General features: G+C 41.2%; 1 protein-coding gene across 5 annotated transcripts; it reads right to left on the reverse strand.

The window, feature by feature from the left end:
• Positions 1 to 184: 184 nt before the first annotated feature.
• LOC121581159 (DNA-directed RNA polymerases I, II, and III subunit RPABC1) lies at positions 185 to 23,481 on the reverse strand. Of its 5 annotated transcripts, none has more exons than XM_041896571.1 (7): positions 23,331 to 23,436; positions 6,755 to 6,947; positions 6,490 to 6,605; positions 5,605 to 5,685; positions 952 to 1,010; positions 691 to 769; positions 185 to 603 (listed from the first exon to the last, which is right to left on the reverse strand). In XM_041896571.1, exons 2-7 carry the CDS (start codon positions 6,771 to 6,773, stop codon positions 538 to 540), a joined length of 420 nt encoding a protein of 139 aa, XP_041752505.1. In that variant the 5' UTR covers positions 6,774 to 6,947; positions 23,331 to 23,436; the 3' UTR covers positions 185 to 537. The 5 variants fall into 5 exon arrangements, with proteins under 5 accessions (XP_041752505.1, XP_045080650.1, XP_041752504.1 ...); XM_045224715.1 differs by lacking the exon at positions 23,331 to 23,436 and adding an exon at positions 23,057 to 23,118; XM_041896570.1 differs by having other exon boundaries at positions 186 to 603; positions 6,755 to 6,929; positions 23,331 to 23,481.
• Between the last annotated feature and the right edge of the window lie 50 nt (positions 23,482 to 23,531).

Below are 23,531 nucleotides of genomic sequence, written 5' to 3' on the forward strand. Positions count from 1 at the left end.
TGGACTGTTTTGCACCTCAGAACAGTAACTGCAGTCGAGGTAATAATAAATAAATGTTCAGTGTGCATTCAGCTTCAATCAGTTGTGTGGGACGTGTTTCTCAAAGTGAAAATGCCTTGCTCTTGGACATTAAAAACAATTGGATAAACTTATTCTGAAATAAATGATTTGTACTTTCAAACATAAATGACAAGAATTTTAAAAAATCTAAACTTTAATGCAGAAGTTTTCACCTCAAGCTACACAAAAACTACAGAGCCAAAAGTCAACCTCAGCTGGTAGAGCACGGCGCTTGTAACGCCAAGGTAGTGGGTTCGATCCCCGGGACCACCCATAAACAAAAATGTATGCACGCATGACTGTAAGTCGCTTTGGATAAAAGCGTCTGGTAAATGGCATATTATTATTACTTAGGAGACAGTGATGAGAGCATGTTCTTTCTTCTTCTTATGTAACATCTTCAGTTGTTCCCTGTCCACAATCATCAGGTTTCACCCTCCTTCTGGTCCATAATCTAAAGCTGTTGTGTGTGTGTGTCTACTGCACCAGCCTGTAGGTAATGTATCTTCCTGCAGTCTCACTGGGTCTGATGATCTTCACAACCTGTTACAACAGACAGGTCAACACAGGAGTCAACAAAAAATTACACATAAAACACCACAGTCATTTATGTGTGTGTGAGAGTCTCACCTGTCCTCTTTTCAGTCCAAAGTATCTGGCCACGGGGTCTCCTGCTTGAATCCTGGGTAGCTGGCTCTCCTTCAGTTTACTGACACGTCAATCAAGGAATCACTAAGGCAACATAATAGTAAATCATGACTGCAGCATGTTCATGAATTGTTTGTGTGTGTCTTAGGAACATGTAAGTGTGGAACATGGTAACTAAGAAAGAAATGTACTATGTAATGCCATGGTATAAAAATAATTCTGCATTCGGTGCTAAAAGGATACTATCGAAGCAGCAACTCTGACAGTTCTTCTTTTGTCATCACTATGTGCTCAGGAACCAGCTAAGAAGATAGGGAACAAGAGAAAGACACATACATCAAATAACTTATAATTACAGATAATATTTTGTTTAGGTAGCACAAAGACATTGGGCTGGTTTGAGCAGATCAGTTTTATGCATTGGGTGACCATTGTTGATCACAGCTGATCATCATCTTTCAATATGTGTTGCATTTTGGGTATAGAAATTGTCCGACTTGTGCCTACATGTCGATTGCATGAACTTTACAAAAATGATCAAAGGACATACAAATGTTCCAATATATTGTTTTAAAATATGAAAATGTGATCTCATTAAATATTGCATATTTACATATCACGCAAATTAATTTTACTGGATGAAGTCAGCCTAAATATTTTGGTTTGATTTTGTTAAGACACTCCAAGACCGGACTTAAGGAGTCAGCATGCTTCAGTTCGGCTCGCGCCTAGCCGAACCGAACGAGTGTGCTCACAAAGACGAGAAACAAGCAGAAATAGTACTGTTTGTCCATTTTGAGACGCCGTAGCCAGTATACACTTCCTCAAAATAGTCAGAATTAATATAAGATAATTCAAGAAATCTATAATTAATTTTGACATTTTTGCAGAGGATATCTTAGTCTCGCAATTTTACATCTAACTAAGATGTTTGGTGCAGTATTTCTCAATGGAAAAATGTGCATGAAAACAAGTCGTCTCTCGTTGAACGACAATAAAGACTTTATTGAACAATCTCTACTGTTGACCAATCACCGATAAAGAGGCGTAGACTTCGGCTCCCAAACGAACAAAAACGTCACAAAATGTTTATTCCGAACTGTTTCGGCTGGAAAGCATGTGGACACCTTTTACAGTACATTCTGAAAGTATTCAGACCCCTTTACTTTTTTCACATTTTGTTATGTTACAGCCTTATTCTAAAATGAATTAAATTGTTTCTCCCCCCCCCCTCAATCTACACACAATAACCTATAATGACAATGCAAAAACAAGTTTAGACATTTCTGCAATTGTATTAAAAATACAAAACTGAATTACATTTATATAAGTATTCAGACCCTTTACTCAGTACCTTGTTGAAGCACCTTTGGCAGGGATTACAGCCTCGAGTCTTCTTGGGTATGACGATAAAAGTTTGGCACACCTGTATTTGGGGAGTTTCTCACATTCTTCTCTGCAGATCCTCTCAAGCTCTGTCAGGTTGGATGGGGAGCGTCGCTGCACAGCTATTATCAGGTCTATCCAGAGATGTTCGATCGGGTTCAAGTCCGTCTCTGGCTGGACCACTCAAGGACATTCAGAGACTTGAGTGGTCCTGCATCGTCTTGGCTGTGTGCATAGGGTCGTTGTCCTGTTGGAAGGTGAACCTTTGCCACAGTCTGAGAACCTGCTCCAGAGTGCTCGGGACTTCATCAAGGATCTCTCTGTACTTTGCTCCATTCATCTTTCCCTCGATCCCTAGTCTCCCAGTCACTGCTGCTGAAAATCATCCCCAGAGCATTATGCTGCCACCACCATGCATCACCGTAGGGATGGTGCCAGGTTTCCTCCAGGTGTGAAACTTGGCAGACCAATCTTGGTTTCATCAGACCAGAGAATCTTGTTTCTCATGGTCAGTCCTTTAGGTGCTGTAATGTGCCTTTTACTGAGGAGTGGCTTCTGTCTGGCCACTCTACCATAAAGGCCTGATTGGTGGAGTGCTGCAGAGATGGTTCTCCCATCTCCACAGAGGAACTCTGGAATGCTGTCAGAGTGACCATCGGGTTCTTGGTCATCTCCTTGACCAAGGCCCCTCTCTCCCGATTGCTCAGTTTGGCCGGGCGGCCAGCTCTAGGAAGATCCTTGGTGGTTCCAAACTTCTTCCATTTAAGGATGATGGAGGCTACTGTGTTCTTGGGGACCTTCAATGCTGCAGAAATGTTTTGGTACCCTTCCCCAGATCTGTGCCTTGACACAATCCTGTCTAGGAGCTCTACGGAAAATTCCTTCGACCTCATGGCTTGGTTTTTGCTCTGACATGCACTGTCAACTGTGGGACCTTATATAGACAGGTGTGTGCCTTTCCAAATCGTGTCCAATCAATTTAATTTACCACAGGTGGACTCCAATCAAGTTGTAGAAACATCTCAAGGATGATCAATGGAAACAGGATGCACCTGAGCTCAATTTCGAGTCTCATAGCAAAGGGTCTAAATACTTACTTATATAAATAAGGTATTTCTGTTTTTATACATTTGCAAAAATGTCTAAACCTGTTTTCGCTTTGTCATTATGGGGTATTGTGTGTAGATTGATGATTTTTACTTATTTAATCCATTTTAGAATAAGGCTGTAATGTAACAAAATGTGGGGAAAGGGTATGAATACTTTCCGAATGCTAAGTACATAGCAGATTGTGGATGAAAATACTTTTTTCATCTTTCTATCTGTAAAATACTAAAGAAAGGTACGTAAAATGCATTTTGGCACATTTTTCAGGAGAAAATGTCATCTAGAATAAAACATTTACAACATATCAGCAATTCCCTATGTACAAGTCTGGAGAATACGTCTAAGGATAACCACACTAAATCTGGTGAGTACAGATGCTTCTGAGACTGAGAAAAATGTGTTGGCGTGTGGGAAGAGTCTGATTTTGGGGAAATGGCCGTTAAAGAAAGCACACTGAATTTAGACTACCAAATGCCAAACACCTATTTAGACCCAATCAGGATCTCTTAAAAGTAAGTTAATAGATACAGTGGGGAGAACAAGTATTTGATACACTGCCGATTTTGCAGGTTTTCCTACTTACAAAGCATGTAGAGGTCTATAATTTTTATCATAGGTACACTTCAACTGTGAGAGACGGAATCTAAAACAAAAATCCAGAAAATCAGATTGTATGATTTTTAAGTAATTAATTTGCATTGTATTGCATGACATAAGTATTTGATACATCAGAAAAGCAGAACTTAATATTTGGTACAGAAACCTTTGTTTGCAATTACAGAGATCATACATTTCCTGTAGGTCTTGACCAGGTTTGCACACACTGCAGCAGGGATTTTGGCCCACTCCTCCATACAGACCTTCTCCAGATCCTTCAGGTTTCGGGGCTGTCGCTGGGCAATACGGACTTTCAGCTCCCTCCAAAGATTTTCCATTGGGTTCAGGTCTGGAGACTGGCTAGGCCACTCCAGGACCTTGAGATGCTTCTTACGGAGCCACTCCTTAGTTGCCCTGGCTGTGTGTTTCGGGTCGTTGTCATGCTGGAAGACCCAGCCACGACCCATCTTCAATGCTCTTACTGAGGGAAGGAGGTTGTTGGCCAAGATCTCGCGATACATGGCCCCATCCATCCTCCCCTCAATACGGTGCAGTCGTCCTGTCCCCTTTGCAGAAAAGCATCCCCAAAGAATGATGTTTCCACCTCCATGCTTCACGGTTGGGATGGTGTTCTTGGGGTTGTACTCATCCTTCTTCTTCCTCCAAACACGGAGAGTGGAGTTTAGACCAAAAAGCTCTATTTTTGTCTCATCAGACCACATGACCTTCTCCCATTCCTCCTCTGGATCATCCAGATGGTCATTGGCAAACTTCAGACGGGCCTGGACATGCGCTGGCTTGAGCAGGGAAACCTTGCGTGCGTTGCAGGATTTTAATCCATGACGGCGTAGTGTGTTACTAATGGTTTTCTTTGAGACTGTGGTCCCAGCTCTCTTCAGGTCATTGACCAGGTTCTGCCGTGTAGTTCTGGGCTGATCCCTCACCTTCCTCATGATCATTGATGCCCCACGAGGTGAGATCTTGCATGGAGCCCCAGACCGAGGGTGATTGACCGTCATCTTGAACTTCTTCCATTTTCTAATAATTGCGCCAACAGTTGTTGCCTTCTCACCAAGCTGCTTGCCTATTGTCCTGTAGCCCATCCCAGCCTTGTGCAGGTCTACAATTTTATCCCTGATGTCCTTACACAGCTCTCTGGTCTTGGCCATTGTGGAGAGGTTGGAGTCTGTTTGATTGAGTGTGTGGACAGGTGTCTTTTATACAGGTAACGAGTTCAAACAGGTGCAGTTAATACAGGTAATGAGTGGAGAACAGGAGGGCTTCTTTTTTTTAAACGAACAGGTCTGTGAGAGCCGGAATTCTTATTGGTTGGTAGGTGATCAAATACTTATGTCATGCAATAAATTAATTACTTAAAAATCATACAATGTGATTTTCGGGATTTTTGTTTTAGATTCCGTCTCTCACAGTTGAAGTGTACCTATCATAAAAATTACAGACCTCTAAATGCTTTGTAAGTAGGAAAACCTGCAAAATCGTCAGTGTATCAAATACTTGTTCTCCCCACTGTATAGCCCAGTTTGTAACATTCTCTATGAAATGGGCTTTTAAATTATGTTATTTAATGTAGTGAGCTTTGAAGTTATGGATGTATGATAAACTAATGAAAATACACATTTTCAACCTTTTGATATTTAAATTTTTTGAAAATACTAATGGACCAAAATCCAAAACAAATGTCACAATTTATGCAAAAATGTCATTTTAGCCTGTGGTGCTTGGCCTTAATGCCCCCTTTAGGCATGATACTGTGTGTGTGGATTACATCTAAACTAGCGCACATACCTCATGCTCTGTGATGTTGATGAGGAGCTCCTGTTGTAGAAACTGCTCCAGGATGTATTTAGGTGCCATGTCCCCCAACGACTGGAGGGAAAGAAACAAGAGAGAGTCATTACGGGCCCCTAGATAAGGATGGGTGATTAGTTTAGGACGGGGCCACTTGAAAAGTAACATCTCTGTTAGAATACTATGAAAAAAGGTATATTTTCTTCCTCCGCTCCGTGGAGGTATCTGACGTGAATGAGTAGATGTTAGCTGTAGTGCAATTCCTGCTGGGACCTTTATGACTGCGTTATACCAGTGATTCTTCCGAGCATGAAGGAAGGAAGAATTGCCATAGACAGGGTTTTTTTCTGCATAGAAAAGTCTTGGGCGGGCCGCCTAAGTGTTTTTTTTCCGGACCTCTGTCCCAAAAAAAAGAAGAAGATATATACAGTACCAGTTAAAAGTTTGGACACACCTACTCATTCCAGGGTTTGTCTTTATTTTTACTATTTTCTACATTGTATAAAAATTGTGAAGACATCAAAACTATGAAATAACACATGGAATAATATAGTAACCAAAAAAGTGTTAAACAAATCAAAATATATTTTATATTTGAGATTCTTCAAAGTAGCCACCCTTTGTCTTGATGACAGCTTTGCATATAACGTTTGAGTCTTTAAAACTGCAATATTTGATCTCTGCCACATGACAAAATGTGTAGAATTGCAGGAAATTTGCTTTAAAACAGCTAAATTTAGACACTTCGGCCAACAGAAAGGCCTCAGATTTCGGTTGGCGACCACACTGTTGGCAACGCCCCCAACACACCCGCCACCTAAACCCCATTTGATCCAGAAAAAACCCTGCATAGACCAGCTTAGTGGCTCAGCCCTGCCCCACCTGTTTGGCGGAAGGGGTCATCCCCATCTGGACCACGATGCAGGCGCGTGTGATGTTCTCCTCCTGCATGCGCTGGCAGTACATCTTTATGGTCTTGATTCCCACCTTGGGCTCCTCTGTGGACAAAGAGATGTTGATTGATTGGGCAACAATTGTAGTGAAGTGATGTTCACAGTCCAAAATATGTTTTTAGAAAATAGCTAGTGACATCTTGGAAATGCATGCATGGTGCTGTGGCACTCGGGTTTGTTTGTCTCCTAGTTACCTGGAAAGAAGACGAACATCTGGTCAGTCGGGTCATCATTGTGGGCGACCAGCACAGTGAGGTCTGTCCGCCGCGGGCGCCCTTCACTCGGCTTGTCCCCAAACTGGCTCTTGAACTCGTCCAGAGTCTGGTCCAACTCATCCTGCGTCACTAGATAGCCTCGGTCATGACACAACTATGTGAAAAGGGAACACTGAATAGATAAGTGGAGTTAGCTAGCTACCGGTAGCTGAATAATCTATTTGAGTTAGCTACTCTATTTCCCTGCTTTTGAGAGGACCTGGTCCATTTCCCTGCTTTTGAGAGGAGCTGGCTACTGTACCTGCAGACTTCCAACAATTATGCTAAGCTAACTTAAAATTATCCCCAAACTGCACGCTGAGACATAAAAATGGTATCCATTGAATTAAGCTCATGAGGCATTTCTACGTTTTATTCTTCATCAATCTTTGGGAATGTAAAAGTCTCAAAATGTATGTAGCAATCGCAAATTGGCCCTTTAAAATATCACTAAATTAAGATACAACCAGAGATGGTTTACGATGTTTTAATTGTATCTGAAAACCTTCATGCTGTAATTGTACCAACGATACTAGCTAGCTAGGGGGTATTCATTACGCCGATTCTATTTCAAAATGTGTCTTAAACGGAATTAAACAGAGCAAAAATGGGGAGGGACCTACCTGAATTTGTCCAATAGAAACTCTTGTTTTAGTTGCAAAACTAGAGTTTCTATTGGACAAATGTAGGTAGGTCCATTCCCATTTCGTTCTATTTGCTTCTGTTTAAGACATTTTTTGCAACAGAATACCAAAATACAGGATGTTGTTGTTGGATGTAAGCTGTAGAGATCAGTAAGAAATGGCACTTCTGTAACCAAATATCTTTTCATAATATTGTTTGCACAGATGCACTTACTGTAGCAGGTTTGCACAGATCCATACAGCAATGGGTGCCTCCATCCAACGAAACTACACTTCCATTTTTACATTTTTTACATTTTAGTCATTTAGCAGACGCTCTTATCCAGAGCGACTTACAGTTAGTGAGTGCATACATTATTTTATTTTTCATACTGGCCTCCCGTGGGAATCGAACCCACAACCCTGGCGTTGCAAACGCCATGCTCTACCAACTGAGCTACATCCCATTCCCTCCCCTGGGCCAATTGTGCGCCGCCCCATAGGTCTCCCGGTCGCGGCCGGCTACGACAGAGCCTGGATTCGAACCAGGATCTCTAGTGGCACAGCTAGTACTGCGATGCAGTGCCTTAGACCACTGCGCCACTCGGGAGACTTCCGCTACACTTCCCGAGTTACGCTTAGGGACGGATCGAAATTTACAGAATGGTTACCTGGAGGAAAATGGGGGAGGGTCTTGCTTTTTAATCTCAGTCAAGGGGAGGGTTTAGTTTTTATTTTATTTTAATCTATGCCAGGGGAGGGTCATGTAATTTGTAATTTTCAATATTTCTCAGTGTTTTAGAATTAGTTGCTTATTAGGCTATATATTGATGTGTGCCCAATGCCGCCCCTCATCTGATTATCCTCTGGGTGTGCAATATCAATTGCGCCTATAGGCTATTTAGTGTGGTCTCAATCAAATGATCCATATCCTATAGGCTACGAAGTGCATGCTCACAGAAGCACAGAGCAAAGTTATATTTTTTTAAGATAGCTGCTGGGATAGTGTAAATAAAACCAGACTGCATTACACACTGCAATGGATATTCCAACCCTGAGCCCCGGCCTGCTCTGCTCTTGCTGATCAAAAACGTTTTTGTGTGCTGCTTAACCAATGGCTGTGCTGTGTAGGGCTGCTGTGCTGTGTAGGGCTAATGTGGCAGTTCAGGAGGAGGACTAGCCTATAGCCTATGTTCTGTTCAGTTTGAGAAGGAGAGAGCGACGATGAGGAGGACAGGAGGTCAACTTTGATACCTTGCTACTACTATAATTGATTTTAGGGCTGACCCCAATTAGTCGACCGGTCGATTGTTTGGTCGTTAGGCTGTTGGTCTACCGAGATTATTTTAGTCGAGCAGTAACAAATATACAGTGCCTTTGGAAAGTATTCAGACCCTTGACTTTTTCCACATTGTTACGTTACAGCCTTATTCCAAAATGGATTAAATAAATAAAAATCCTCAGCAATCTACACACAACACCCAATAATGATGAAGCGAAAACAGGCTTTTAGACATTTTTGCAAATGTATAAAAAAAAAAAAAACGGATATCTCATTTATATAAGTATTCAGACCCTTTGCTATCTGGGGAAGGGTACCAATAACTTTCTGCAGCATTGAAGGTCCCCAAGAACACAGTGGCCTCCATCATTCTTAAATGCAAGAAGTTTGGAACCAGCCAGACTCTTCCTAGAGCTGGCCGCCCAGCCAAATTGAGCAAACGGGGGAGAAGGGCCTTGGTTAGGGAGGTGACCAAGAACCCGATGGTCATTCTGACAGAGCTCTAGAGTTCCTCTGTGGAGATGGGAGAACCTTCCAGAAGGACAACCTTCTCTGCAGCACACCACCAATCAGGCCTTTATGGTAGAGGGGCCAGACGGAAGCCACTCCTCAGTAAAATGCACATGACAGCCCGCTTGGAGTTTGCCAAAAGGCACCTAAGGACTCTCAGACCATGAGAAACAAGATTCTCTGGTCTGATGAAACCAAGTTTGAACTCTTTGGCCTGAATGTCAAGCGTCACGTCTGGAGGAAACCTGGCACCATCCCTACGGTGAAGCATGGTGGTGGCAGCATCATGCTGTGGGGATGTTTTTCAGCGGCAGGGACTGGGAGACTAGTCAGGATCGAGGGAAAGATGAACGGAGCAAAGTACAGAGAGATCCTTGATGAAAACCTACACTCAGGACCTCAGACTGGGGTGAAGTTTCACCTTACAACAGGACAACGACCCTAAGCACACAGCCAAGACAACGCAGGAGTGGCTTCGGGACAAGTCTCTGAATGTCCTTGAGTGGCCCAGCCAGAGCCCGGACTTGAACCTGATCGAACATCTCTGGAGAGACCGGAAAATAGCTGTGCAGCAACACTCCCCATCCAACCTGACAGAGCTTGAGAGGATCTGCAGAGAATAATGGGTGAAACTCCCCAAATACAGGTGTGCCAAGCTTGTGACGTCATACCCAAGAAGACTCGAGGCTGTAATCACTGCCAAAGGTGCTTCAACAAAGTATTGAGTAAAGGGTAAATGTAAATGTGATATCTGTATTTTATTTATTATAAAGTAACAAACATTTCTACAAACATTTTTGCTTTGTCATTATGGAGTATTGTGTGTAAATTGATGAAGATAAAAAAAAATAAAAAAAATTAGAATAAGGCTGTAACCTAACAAAATGTGGAAAATGTCAAGGGGTCTGAATAATTTCCAAAGGCACTGTATATATATTTGCGCCCATCTCAGTGAACTGATCCATTGTAGAGGCCTAGACTAAAAGCCAACTTATGCTTGATCTGAAAATGTGGTCGGAGGCTCAATATGGGGGGGGTGACGCAATTGCAGAGCCTCCAGAGGCATGCAGATGCCAAATCGAGCTTCCTATCGCATCGCCATGCGCCTCCCAAATTTTGTGACAATGCAGAGGGCTCTGTATAGCTCCGCAATGATGTGATTGGTTGACGGTAGGTGGGGGCGGTACATCCTGTAGAAAACAAACTCACTTCCTCGACAACAGTTCTGCACTGCTCCGCGAAGCGCAAGAAGTATGAATGCCCTGACTTCGGTAGAAATGGTAAGCTAAATTTGCATTCCACATGAGAAAGGTTGCCGACTCCTCGTGTCGCCTATTACCGGCAACTTCAGGAGAGTAATGGCAGAATCTGCAAAAGCCAGCAGGAGCGGGAAGAGAATAGTTGGGTCAGGTTAAGTTTTATTTCTTCTGGTTATCTAGATCTCTGGTGCCCTCGAGGCATTTGTCTTATTTCATCAAACCGTAAGCTTAAAGCATCAGACAAGCTCAATGCATATAGTTGATTTTATTAAAACACATAGGGTGTGTCTATATATGGAAAAATACACAGTTCAAAATTTTGACCAATCGATTGGTTGAAAGTACAGACTACTTTCGGTCAACTAAGATTTTTTTTTAGTTGGGGACAGCCCTAATATATTTAATAAAAAACAATATGTTTCTTGCCCATGATGTATTTATCAGAGTTATTGACCTCACAATAAGCCAGTTTTGACTAACTTCAATTGTGGTGCCGAAACTTGAAGTAGCAGCTGAGGCACAATCAATAATAATATAATAATAATAATAATAATAATAATAATAATAATAAATAATAAATAATATAATAATAAATAATAATAATAATAATAATAATATAATAATAATAATAATATGCCATTTAGCAGACGCTTTTATCCAAAGCGACTTACAGTCATGCGTGCATACATTATTATTTTTTTTGTGTATGGGTGGTCCCGGGGATCGAACCCACTACCTTAGCGTTACAAGCGCCGTGCTCTACCAGCTGAGCTACAGAGGACCACAATAAGAAATGGAAGTGGGCAAATTCGAATAGGCATAATTCATTTTAACAGTCTTCATTTTAATTAGACTTTACTAACAACAAGAGGGCTTTGTGTTCGAGCCTATTTCTTCCAAGACGAAATTAGGCTATAGGCTGCTATATCCATAGATTTGTCAGTCAAATCCGCCACCCACCATGCACTCTTTAAATAGCCTACCTCCATGTCAGTGAAGGGCTGTTAAGTTAAAACCAATACTCGAATTGAAAGGGTATACCATAGGCCTACCTTTTATTAAAGAAAATGGCAAAAAGCACAGGCCTACCTCTTGTTAGCTTAAGATTTCAACAACATAGTACCCTCCGAGCTCATCATTAAGCTCGGGGCCCTGGGTCTGAACCCCGCCCTTTGCAGCTGGGTCCTGGACTTCCTGACGGGCCGCCCCCAGGTGGTGGAGGTAGGCAACAACACCTCCACTTTGCTGATCCTCAACACAGGGGCCCCACAAGGGTGTGTGCTCAGCCCCATCCTGTACTCCCTGTTTACCCATGACTGCATGGCCACGCACGCCTCCAACTCAATCATCAAGTTTGCAGAAAACACAACAGTGGTAGGCCTGATTACCAACAACGAGACAGCCTACAGGGAGGAGGTGAGGGACCTGGCGGAGTGGTGCCAGGAAAAGAACCTCTCCCTCAACGTCAACAAAACGAAGGAGCTGATTGTGGACCTCAGGAAACAGCAGAGGGAGCCCACTCCATCCACATCGACGGGGCCGCAGTGGAGAACGTGAAATGGTCCACCCACACAGACAGGGCCTCTTCAACCTCAGGAGGCTGAAGAAATTCAGCTTGGCCCCCAAGACCCTCACAAATTTGTACAGATGCACTATTGAAAGCATCCTTTCAGGCTGTATCACCGCCTGGTACGGCAACTGCACCGTCTGCAACCACAGGGCTCTCCAAAAGGGGGGTGCGGTCAGCCCACTGCCTGCCCTTCAGAACATCTACAGCACCCAGTGTCACAGGAAGGCCAAGACGATCACCAAGGACCTCAGCCACCCGAGCTACGGCCTGTTCACCCCGCTATCATCCAGAAGGTGAGGTCATTACAGGAGCATCAAATCTGGGACTAAGAGAAGCTGTTTTTCAGTCTCCACCCAGTACCCTGCCCTGAACTCAGTTACTAGCCAGCTACCACCCGGTTACTCATCCCTGTACCTTAGAGGCTTCTGCCCTATGTACATAGACATGGAACACTAGTCACTTTAATAATTTTTACATATTGTTTTACCCATTTCGTATATACTGTATTCTAGTCAAGTCCATCCTATTCAACTATTACTGTACATACAGTATACTATTTTATCCACATATTCTTCAGATATACTATATATTCTATCCACATACTGTCCATAATGTCTATACATCCCATATATAGTCGATACATCCCATATACAAGTGGTCCTCTGTAGCTCAGCTGGTAGAGCACGGCGCTTGTAACGCCAAGGTAGTGGGTTCGATCCCCGGGACCACACGTACACAAAAAAAAAATCATGCACGCATGACTGTAAGTCGCTTTGGATAAAAGCGTCTGCTAAATGGCATATTATTATATACATCCCATATATATATTCCGGACTCCGACATTGCTCGTCCTAATATTTCTTAATTCCATTATTTTACTTTTAGATGTGTATTGTTAGATATTACTGCACTGTTGGAGATGGCACACAAGCATTTCGCTACACCCGCAATAACATCTGCTAAACATGTGTATGCAAACAATAACATTTGATTAGATATTTTGAAGTAAATAAAACTGATCCGATTATATAAAGGGATCTATAACAGCGCTTTGGTCCGCAATGCTAGAAACAAGCTGTAAAATACCTGGGAAAGACGTGACTAGGGCTGTTGCGGTGACCGTATTACCGCCACACCGGCGGTCACGAGTCATTAAGGCAGTCAAATTCCACGTGACCGTTTAGTCACGGTAATTAGGCTTCTCCAAGCTCTGATGCTGCTGATGGTCATTAGTAGCCTACCAAACTTGCTAACTGCCTGGTACTCAGCACTCTATTGTCCCTCTGATCACTGACTTCAATGCAAATGTAATCAATAATGTAATCAAACACTTAATGAGAGCCTATGAGCTCATGTTGCGCAACATATCTATAGGCTACGCAAGAAAACAGAGTGATGGCCTCTATTAAAAAGAGGAGGATCCCATCAGCTTTCTATAGGCTAGGCCTACTATATTTATTTCTCAACTTAGCAAAAATTAAGCACATCGCTTATCTTTACAACAGGAGTATAGCCTACCTAGCTGGCATGGAAATGAACCACAGGAAAAGCGTCCTCCATTCACGATATAAGTGCAGAGATTACATGTATTTTTTCCCGTGCCCCTGTTTCGAGACAGGTGCATGATAATGGTCCATTCTAAATCAAAACTAATTTCACACATATCTTATTTAGTATATGTAAAGACATGATTAAATCAAGAATAGTCTGATGAGGATCTAGATACCTTTTCTAACCTCTCTGGATTACAATCAAATTATGATAAATATACTATTTTACGTATTGGATCACTAAAAAATACAATTATTACATTACCATGTAGTTTACCAATAAAATGGTCTGATGGTGATGTGGATATACTCGGAATACATATCCCAAATGAAATAAATGATCCACAATACATTTTAATAGAAAGTTAGCACAAATAGATAAGATCTTGCTACCATGTAAAGGTAAATACCTGTCTATTTGTGGAAAAATCACCCTGATTAACTCTTTAGTATTATCCCAGTTTACCTATTTGCTTATGCTCTTGCCTACATCTAGCGAACAGTTTTTAAATTATATGAGAGAAAAAATGGAACGGCAAGCCAGACATAATTAAACGGGCCTTTTTATATAATGAATATGAATTCTGAGGAAAGAAATGATTAAATATTAAAGCATTAGACCTATCACTAAAAGCTTCAGTCATACAAAAATTAGACTTAAATCCTAACTGGTTCTCTAGCAAATTAGTAAGATTGTCTCACCCCATGTTCAAGAATGGCCTTTTTCCCCTTTAATCAGATGACAACCTCTCACTTTCAGTTATTTGAAAAGGAATTCATCACCCAAATATCACCATTTCTAAAACAAGCCATAGAAAGTTGGTTGCAATTTCAATTTAATCCTCCAGAAACGACAGAACAAATAATGCAACAAATATTATGCTAATTGATAAAAAACCATTCGTTTTTGAAGAAATGTTTTAAAAAGGTATAATCTTTGTAAATTATATTATAGGTAGGACTGATGGAGTTGTCGAACACGCAGCTAACAAAAACATATGGAAATGTCTGCTCTACCCAAAATTACAACCAAATCATTGCCGCATTACCGCAAAAATGGAAGAGGAAAGTGGAAAAAGAAAGGAACTTGTCTGTCGGCCCTCCATCAAATAATATAATTGGTTAAAGAAAATGGTGATAAATAAAAAAGTATACCAGTTTCATTTAAGGACCAAAGGATTGACAGCCGTCCAATATAGATTGCAAAATAGTTGGGAAGAGATTTTTGACGTACCGATTCCATGGCATAGTGTTTATGAACGGATACGCAAAATGACACCGGATTCAAAACTTAGAATCTTTCAATTTAAATTATTTACAATTATTGCTACCAATAGAATGTTATTTATATGGGGGATACAATCTTCCCAGCTCTGCAGATTTAGCTGCAAAGAGACAGAATCATTAGATCATTTGTTTTGGTACTGTCCATTTGTAGCTTGTTTTTGGTCACAGGTCCAGGAATGGCTGAAGGATTGCAATATTTACCTAGAGCCAACCCTGCAACTACTGGGTGATCTGAAAAGTCATAGTCAATCGATCAATAATATAATAATACTTTTAGCAAAAATGTTTATTTTCAATTTACAATCTGTAGAAACAATGAGAATAGAAGGGTTCAAAACTTTTGTGAAACATCACAGTACAGTATAGAAATCCAATATGGATGGTGTTAAGAGATAGATGGGAGGTGTTGAATGGAACTGAAGGATGGGACTAATAACAACAAGAGAACTAATGTAAAGCATACTGTGTCCATAATAAGTATATAGGTTATAGGTTGAGAGCTTTTGTGAACGAGCACAGTTAGAAAGATATGGCATATAGAAGCAAATCGGATGGACATCATGAAAATGATCGGATAGGTTGAGGGTAGAGGAAGTTCAGGAGTAAAAACAAACAAATTAGAATTATTGTAAAATTGACTGTGTCCATAAAATGTATATAGTATGTGTAAGCTGGAAGTAGAGGCCTAAGCGTTGTTGTTCACTAGTTTACTCCAATTAGGGGAGGGGTGGTGGGGTTGGAAAGTAATAAAGGGAAATATATTTTTTTAAAGGATATGTATATACAGTTGAAGTCGGAAGTTTGCATACACCTTAGCCAAATACATTTAAACTCAGTTTTTCCACAATTCCTGACATTTAATCCTAGTAAAAATTCCCTGTCTTAGGTCAGTTAGGATCACCACTTTATTTTAAGAATGTGAAATGTCAGAATAATAGTAGAGAGAATGAATTATTTCAGCTTTTATTTCTTTCATCACATTTCCAGTGGGTCAGAAGTTTACATACACTCAATTAGTATTTGGTAGCATTGCCTTTACATTTTTGAACTTGGGTCAAACGTTTCGGGTAGCCTTCCACAAGCTTCCCACAATAATTTGGGTGAATTTTGGCCCATTCCTCCTGAAAGAGCTGGTGTAACTGAGTCAGGTTTGTAGGCCTCCTTGCTCGCACACACTTTTTCAGTTCTGCCCACACATTTTCTATAGGATTGAGGTCAGGGCTTTGTGATGGCCACTCCAATACCTTGACTTTGTTGTCCTTAAGCCATTTTGCCACAACTTTGGAAGTATGCTTGGGGTCATTGTCCATTTGGAAGACCCATTTGTGACCAAGCTTTAACTTCCTGACTGATGTCTTGAGATGTTGCTTCAATATATCCACATAATTTTCCTTCCTCATGATGCCATCTATTTTGTGAAGCGCACCACTCCCTCCTGCAGAATAACACCCCCACAGCATGATGCTTCCACCCCCGTGCTTCATGGTTGGGATGGTGTTCTGCGGCATGCTAGCACCCCCTTTTTCCTCCAAACATAACGATGGTCATTATGGCCAAACAGTTCTATTTTTGTTTCATCAGACCAGAGGACATTTCTCCAAAAAGTACAATCTTTGTCCCCATATGCAGTTGCACACCATAGTCTGGCTTTTTTATGGCAGTTTTGGAGCAGTGGCTTCTTCTTTGCTGAGCGGACATTCAGGTTATGTCGATATAGGACTCATTTTACAGTGGATATAAATACTTTTGTACCTGTTTCCTCCAGCATCTTCACATGGTCCTTTGCTGTTGTTCTGGGATTGATTTGCACTTTTCGCACCAAAGTACGTTAATCTCTAAGACACAGAACGCGTCTCCTTCCTGAGCGGTATGACGGCTGCGTGGTCCCATGGTGTTTATACTTGCGTACTATTGTTTGTACAGATGAACGTTTGGAAATTGTTCCCAAGGATGAGCCAGACTTGTGGAGGTCTACAATTATTTTTGAGGTCTTGGCTGATTTCTTTTCATTTTCTCATGATGTCAAGCAAAGAGGCACTGAGTTTGAAGGTAGGCCTTGAAATACATCCACAGGTACACCTCCAATTGACTCAAATGATATCAATTAGCTTATCAGAAGCTTCTAAAGCCATGACATCATTTTCTGGAATTTTCCAAGCCGTTTAAAGGCACATTCAACTTAGAGCATGTAAACTTCTGACTCACTGGAATTGTGATACAGTGAATTGTAAGTGAAATAATCTGTCTGTAAACAATTGTTGGAAAAATGACTTCTGTCATGCACAAAGCAGATGTCCTAACCGACTTGCCAAAACTGTTGAGTGGTTGAAAAACGAGTTTTAATGACTCCAACCTAAGTGTATGTAAACTTCCGACTTCAACTATAGGCCTCTCTCTGTCCATTCTTAGTCTGTAATTTCAGTAATTTGTGTGGTATTAAAAAAAGATTCTGCTAATATGTAAAATTACGTAGAATTGCATGATTTTTTTAATTAAAAGAAAATTCTCTGACCTGCAAATACAATGCTAGATTCATGCAATGCTTTTACTGTAAAGGAGATCTTTCCACCCCTACTCTTGTCCATGGTGGCCTTCTGGCCCGCAGCCCTGTGCGCTATAAAAATTCCTACCTTGCCGTTTAATGCTTACAGGACTAATAACAGTTTGTAAAACTGCATATCTAAGGCTCTGGGCCCAGATTCACAAAACGTTCTTAAGAAGAAATGTCTTCCTAACTATAGACTTTTGAACAAAGTAAAACAAAGTTACTATTCCTCAAAAAGGTTATTGGAAATGTTCTTACGTTATTTCTTATGTTTCTCCTTAAACAAAAAGTGAAGAATAAATTAGATTCTTGAAGATAAAGTTATTGGATTTGTTCTTGGAAATGTTCTTAATTCCAAGATAGCTAAACCCTTGTCTTAAACTCAGGGCAGTGAGAGAATAAGCTCATGAAAGCAATTTAACATGTTTAATTCATTCAAACTTCATCTGAAAGTTTCAGTATTGATTATTTTAAACCCAACAACATGTTTTAGAACAGTAATCTCAGATTGAAATATGCTAACACAACAATCTTAAGATATTTGTGAGAATATATTTTACAAGTTCGTAAGAAAATCATTAAATCTTAAGATATTGTTGAGGAATTGCACTTATTAACTATCTTATGAACTTATTTTTTTCTTTTCGTAAGAAGTGTTTTGTGAATCTGGGCCATGGTCTGTCCAAGAAGTGAGGGTAAACGGTAGACATGTTCTCTGCTATCCACTTTGTTTGAATTATTATTTTGGGTATAGGGGAGGGTCACTTGTTGTTTTTTTCAAGCGTTCAGGGAGGGTTTAGTTAAAATATTTTACTGATGGGGACGCCATCCATTTTAATTTCAGAGAGGTCCGATTTTCTCCATGTAACCCTTATTAGAAATAACGTTCACTCCCTTACACACAGGTGTTCGGAGCATGCTAGATAGTGGGGAAAAAAGTATTGTCAGCCACCAATTGTGCAAGTTCTCCCACTTAAAAAGATGAGAGAGGCCTGTAATTTTCATCATAGGTACACGTCAACTATGACAGACAAAATGAGAAAAATAAAATAAAAAATAAAAATAAAAATAAAAATCTGGAAATCACATTGTAGGATTTTTTATGAATTTATTTGCAAATTATGGTGGAAAATAAGTATTTGGTCAATAACAAAAGTTTCTCAATACTTTGTTATATACCCTTTGTTGGCAATGACACAGGTCAAACGTTTTCTGTAAGTCTTCACAAGGTTTTCACACACTGTTGCTGGTATTTTGGCCCATTCCTCCATGCAGATCTCCTCTAGAGCAGTGATGTTTTGGGGCTGTCGCTGGGCAACACGGACTTTCAACTCCCTCCAAAGATTTTCTATGGGGTTGAGATCTGGAGACTGGCTAGGCCACTCCAGGACCTTGAAATGCTTCTTACGAAGCCACTCCTTCGTTGCCCGGGCGGTGTGTTTGGGATCATTGTCATGCTGAAAGACCCAGCCACGTTTCATCTTCAATGCCCTTGCTGATGGAAGGAGGTTTTCACTCAAAATCTCACGATACATGCCCCATTCATTCTTTCCTTTACACGGATCAGTCGTCCTGGTCCCTTTGCAGAAAAACAGCCCCAAAGCATGATGTTTCCACCCCCATGCTTCACAGTAGGTATGGCGTTCTTTGGATGCAACTCAGCATTCTTTGTCCTCCAAACACGACGAGTTGAGTTTTTACCAAAAAGTTCTATTTTGGTTTCATCTGACATTCTCCCAATCCTCTTCTGGATCATCCAAATGCACTCTAGCAAACTTCAGACGGGCCTGGACATGTACTGGCTTAAGCAGGGGGACACGTCTGGCACTGCAGGATTTGAGTCCCTGGCGGCGTTGTGTGTTACTGATGGTAGGCTTTGTTACTTTGGTCCCAGCTCTCTGCAGGTCATTCACTAGGTCCCCCTGTGTGGTTCTGGGATTTTTGCTCACCGTTCTTGTGATCATTTTGACCCCACGGGGTGAGATCTTGCGTGGAGCCCCAGATCGAGGGAGATTATCAGTGGTCTTGTATGTCTTCCATTTCCTAATAATTGCTCCCACAGTTGATTTCTTCAAACCAAGCTGCTTACCTATTGCAGATTCAGTCTTCCCAGCCTGGTGCAGGTCTACAATTTTGTTTCTGGTGTCCTTTGACAGCTCTTTGGTCTTGGCCATAGTGGAGTTTGGAGTGTGACTGTTTGGGGTTGTGGACAGGTGTCTTTTATACTGATAACAAGTTCAAACAGGTGCCATTAATACAGGTAACGAGTGGAGGACAGAGGAGCCTCTTAAAGAAGAAGTTACAGGTCTGTGAGAGCCAGAAATCTTGCTTGTTTGTAGGTGACCAAATACTTATTTTCCACCATAATTTGCAAATAAATTCATTTAAAAAATCCTACAATGTGATTTTTTGGATTTTTTTCTCTCAATTTGTCTGTCATAGTTGACGTGTACCTATGATGAAAATTACAGGCCTCTCTCATCTTTTTAAGTGGGAGAACTTGCACAATTGGTGGCTGACTAAATACTTTTTTCCCCCACTGTAGCTAGCACAGGTGGTCGCCTCTTGTCTTCCATCTGTTTTCCGTAAATGAGCGCTGTAACATGGATATATGGCTGTGTGGGAACACTAACCCTATCATTTACATTTAAGTCATTTAGCAGACGCTCTTATCCAGAGCGGCTTACAGTTAGTGAGTGCATACATTTTTCATACTGGCCCCCTGTGGGAATCGAACCCACAACCCTGGCGTTGCAAGCGCCATGCTCTACCAACTGAGCAAGGTGTGTATCAATTTAACCAGTGGTGTAAAGTACTTAAGTAAAAATACTTTAAAGTACTACTTGTCGTTTTTTGGGGTATCTGTATTTTACTATTTATCTTTTTGACAACTTTTATTTCACTACATTCCTAAAGAAAATAATGTACTCTTTACAGGGTTACGCCATACATTTTCCCTGACACCCAAAACTACTCGTTACATTTTGTGTGCTTAGCAGGACAAGAAAATGGTCAATTTCACGCACTTATCAAGAGAACATCCCTGGTCATCCCTACTGCCCCTGATCTGGCGGACTCACTAAACACAAATGCTTCGTTTGAAAATTAAGTCAGTGATGGAGTGTGCCCCTGGCTAACCATAAATAAATAAAAAACAAGAATAGTGCCATCTGGTTTTCTTAATATAAGGGATTTGAAATGATTTATACTTAAGTATCAAAAGTAAAAGTAAGTTTTAGTAATTACATTTAGTTTTGATACTTCAGTATATTTAAAACCAAATACTTTTAGACTTTTACTCAAGTAGTATTTTACTGGGTGACTTTCACTTTTACTTGAGTAATCTTCTAATAAGGTATCTTTACTTTTACTCAAGTATGACAATTGGGTACTTTTTCCACCACTGAATTTAACCTTTTAGGGCAGGGGTCCCCAAACTTTTTCCTGTGAGGGCCACATAACTTTTCCCTTCTCTGATGGGGGGCCGGTGTCAGTTTGTAACAGAAAAAGTGTGACGATCGTAGGGGAGCTTAAAAAATTTATTGTTTTCCAGAAAGCCACACATAACCAAATAACCCTTTCCAGGTTCTTTACAGAAAAAAAGTCAGGAAACAAATAATAACACTATTAATGAAATAAATAATAACTAAATAACCCTCTCTGAGTTCTTCACAGAAAAAACAGGAAATAAATAACACTATTTATGAAATAAATAATAACTAAATAACTCTCTCTGGGTTCTTCATAGAAAAAAAAGCCATGGAACATTAACTTTCTGTTGTGCCATGCACAATCTTAACAGATAAAAGTTCAGCTCAGTTGTCAGAGCAGAATCTCTCTGACACATATGAGCAGTCTCTTAAAGTTCTTGTGTTCCTTCCTTATAATCCTTTTGTAGGTTCCAGTAGGCTTGTAGACACCGCTGTTTGCAGCTCTCTCTCATCAACTTCCCTGTGAAAACCACAAAGGAAGCAGGTTGAGAAACTGAACTAAGTGATACAGCACCTACACAGCACAATACATTTCACTACCAGTATGGTTGTAAAGATGGATTTTATCCCAGTAGATTTTATTATGATTATATTTGTTTATGCTCAGAATGACTCATTCAAGTCAGAAAAGTGAGCTTACCTATGTATGTTCATCAGTGTGAACTGTGGGCCTGCATCTGGCTGGTGAGAAGTTGAATATCAGGTTCCATTCTAGTTACAGCCAGTCTCAAGCACTGATGCAAATGTTCATCTGTCAATCTTGATCTCATCGGAGTTTTCAGCAGTTTCATGCGAGAAAAGGTTTTCTCGCAGATATACGTGCTGCCAAAAACTGTGGACATTTTCATTGCGTGTTTTTTGATGTTTGGATATGTGTCGTTTGGGAGGGCGGCATAGAAGTCAATGAGACTGTTGGGCTTGAATGCGTCTTTCAGAACATCACAGTTCTGTAACTCAGCCAACTCAAACTGATATGAAGGCTGGGCTTCATCAATGTCGGCAACAAAGGGGTTCTGAAAAAGACGGATTTCTTTTGCATGAACATGTAGTTCACTGAATCGCACACCGAACTCCGCCTTCAGCATTTCCAGTGCTTCCACGCACTTTTCAGCTGGGAACGGGACCGCTGGGTTCTCTGTCGACAGGTTTTGGGTAGCAGGAAGATGGACGAAGTTGCGCTTTTTCACTTGTTCCAAAAGCAGCGCTAATTTCACCTCAAATGCTTTTATGTGTGAATACATGTCGCAAATGAGTTTCCCCTCGCCTTGTAGCTGCAAGTTAAGGCTGTTAAGTATTTCTGTCACGTCTGTTAAAAATGCGAGGTGCCATTTCCATTCTGGGTCGATCAGCTCTGGGACCGTTTTGTCTTTTAAATGAAGAAATGCGTTAATTTCGGGTAGCAGCTCGTAAAAACGCCTCAAAACTCTGCCCCGGCTCAGCCATCGGACCTCTGTGTAGTACAGCACATCTCCGTGCGTAGACTCCAGTTCAGACAGGAATTCTTGGAACTGCCTGTGTTTAAGTCCCTTTGCTCTGATGAAGTTTATGCACGACACCACAACCTTCATTACAGAATCCCACGTCAACACTTTGCAGCACAGTGCTTGCTGGTGAATTAGGCAGTGGACTCGTAGCGGGGCGGTGAGACCCCTTTTTTCCAACTCCCGGTTCATGCGTCCTATTAGACCGCGAGTTTCGCCCACCATGCTAGGAGCCCCGTCAGTCGTGATGCTAGCTAGCTTTGACCAGTCCAGGTCCAACTTCTCCATGGTTTGGCACACTTTGTCAAAAATATCCTCTCCCGTTGTAGTCCCTTTGAGACTTTGGAGGGCTGCCAGCTCCTCGCATATCTCAAAGTTTGCGCTAACTCCACGAATAAAAATGAGCAGTTGCGCTGTGTCTTGCACGTCCGTGCTCTCATCCAGTGCTAATGAAAAAAAGTCAAATTCTTTCGTCTTCTGCTGCAGCTGGGCATATACATTACTCCCGATTTCTTCAACGCGTCTGGTGATTGTACTCGCCGACAGACTTACGGCATTAAATGCATCTTTCTTCTCGGGACACACCTCCTCCGCGACAGCATCCATACATTTCTTAACAAACTCTCCGTCAGTGAAAGGCTTACCGCTGCTTGCTATCAGTTTAGCAACCCGAAAGCTGGCCCGAACGGATGCCTGGTTCAGCTGAGCTTGGCGTACAAATGTATTCTGCTGAGATAGTAAGGGGGTTAAATAGGGGGTTAAATTGAGTGGGGAAGAGAGACAAGACTGAACGGTTTCTGTTGCAAAACGTTTTGCAAGAGACGAAACGTTTTGCAACAGAATATGCGTAGTGAGACCACCCCAGCTATGTTGTAAACCGACTGCCTGGAATGAAGTGTTCTCAATTGTACAATTTACCTGCATGATTGTTTTACGGATTTTCCATAGTCTGTAGGTCTCCTCCTCGTCATCCATAATGGTTATTTTCCACCCGTGAAAAAACGACTCTTCACTCACGTTTTCTTTCGTCTTTTTAAATCACAACTTCCGCACTTAAAAATCACGTGTTTAGGAGGTTCCCATTTGTCTGTCTACAATTCTGCCTGCAGTTTGAACTAT

The sequence above is a fragment of the Coregonus clupeaformis genome, chromosome 14 (genome assembly GCF_020615455.1).
Source record: "Coregonus clupeaformis isolate EN_2021a chromosome 14, ASM2061545v1, whole genome shotgun sequence".
Taxonomy (NCBI): Eukaryota; Metazoa; Chordata; class Actinopteri; order Salmoniformes; family Salmonidae; genus Coregonus; species Coregonus clupeaformis.

Bases quoted from the DNA above. Each gene is read 5' to 3' on its own strand.
- LOC121581159 (XM_045224713.1), bottom strand. From the start codon at position 23,387: ATGGATGACGAGGAGGAGACCTACAGACTATGGAAAATCCGTAAAACA. The intron at 23,142-23,330 runs GTAAATTGTACA...TTACTATCTCAG, and splicing joins TCCGTAAAACAATCATGCAG to CAGAATACATTTGTACGCCA.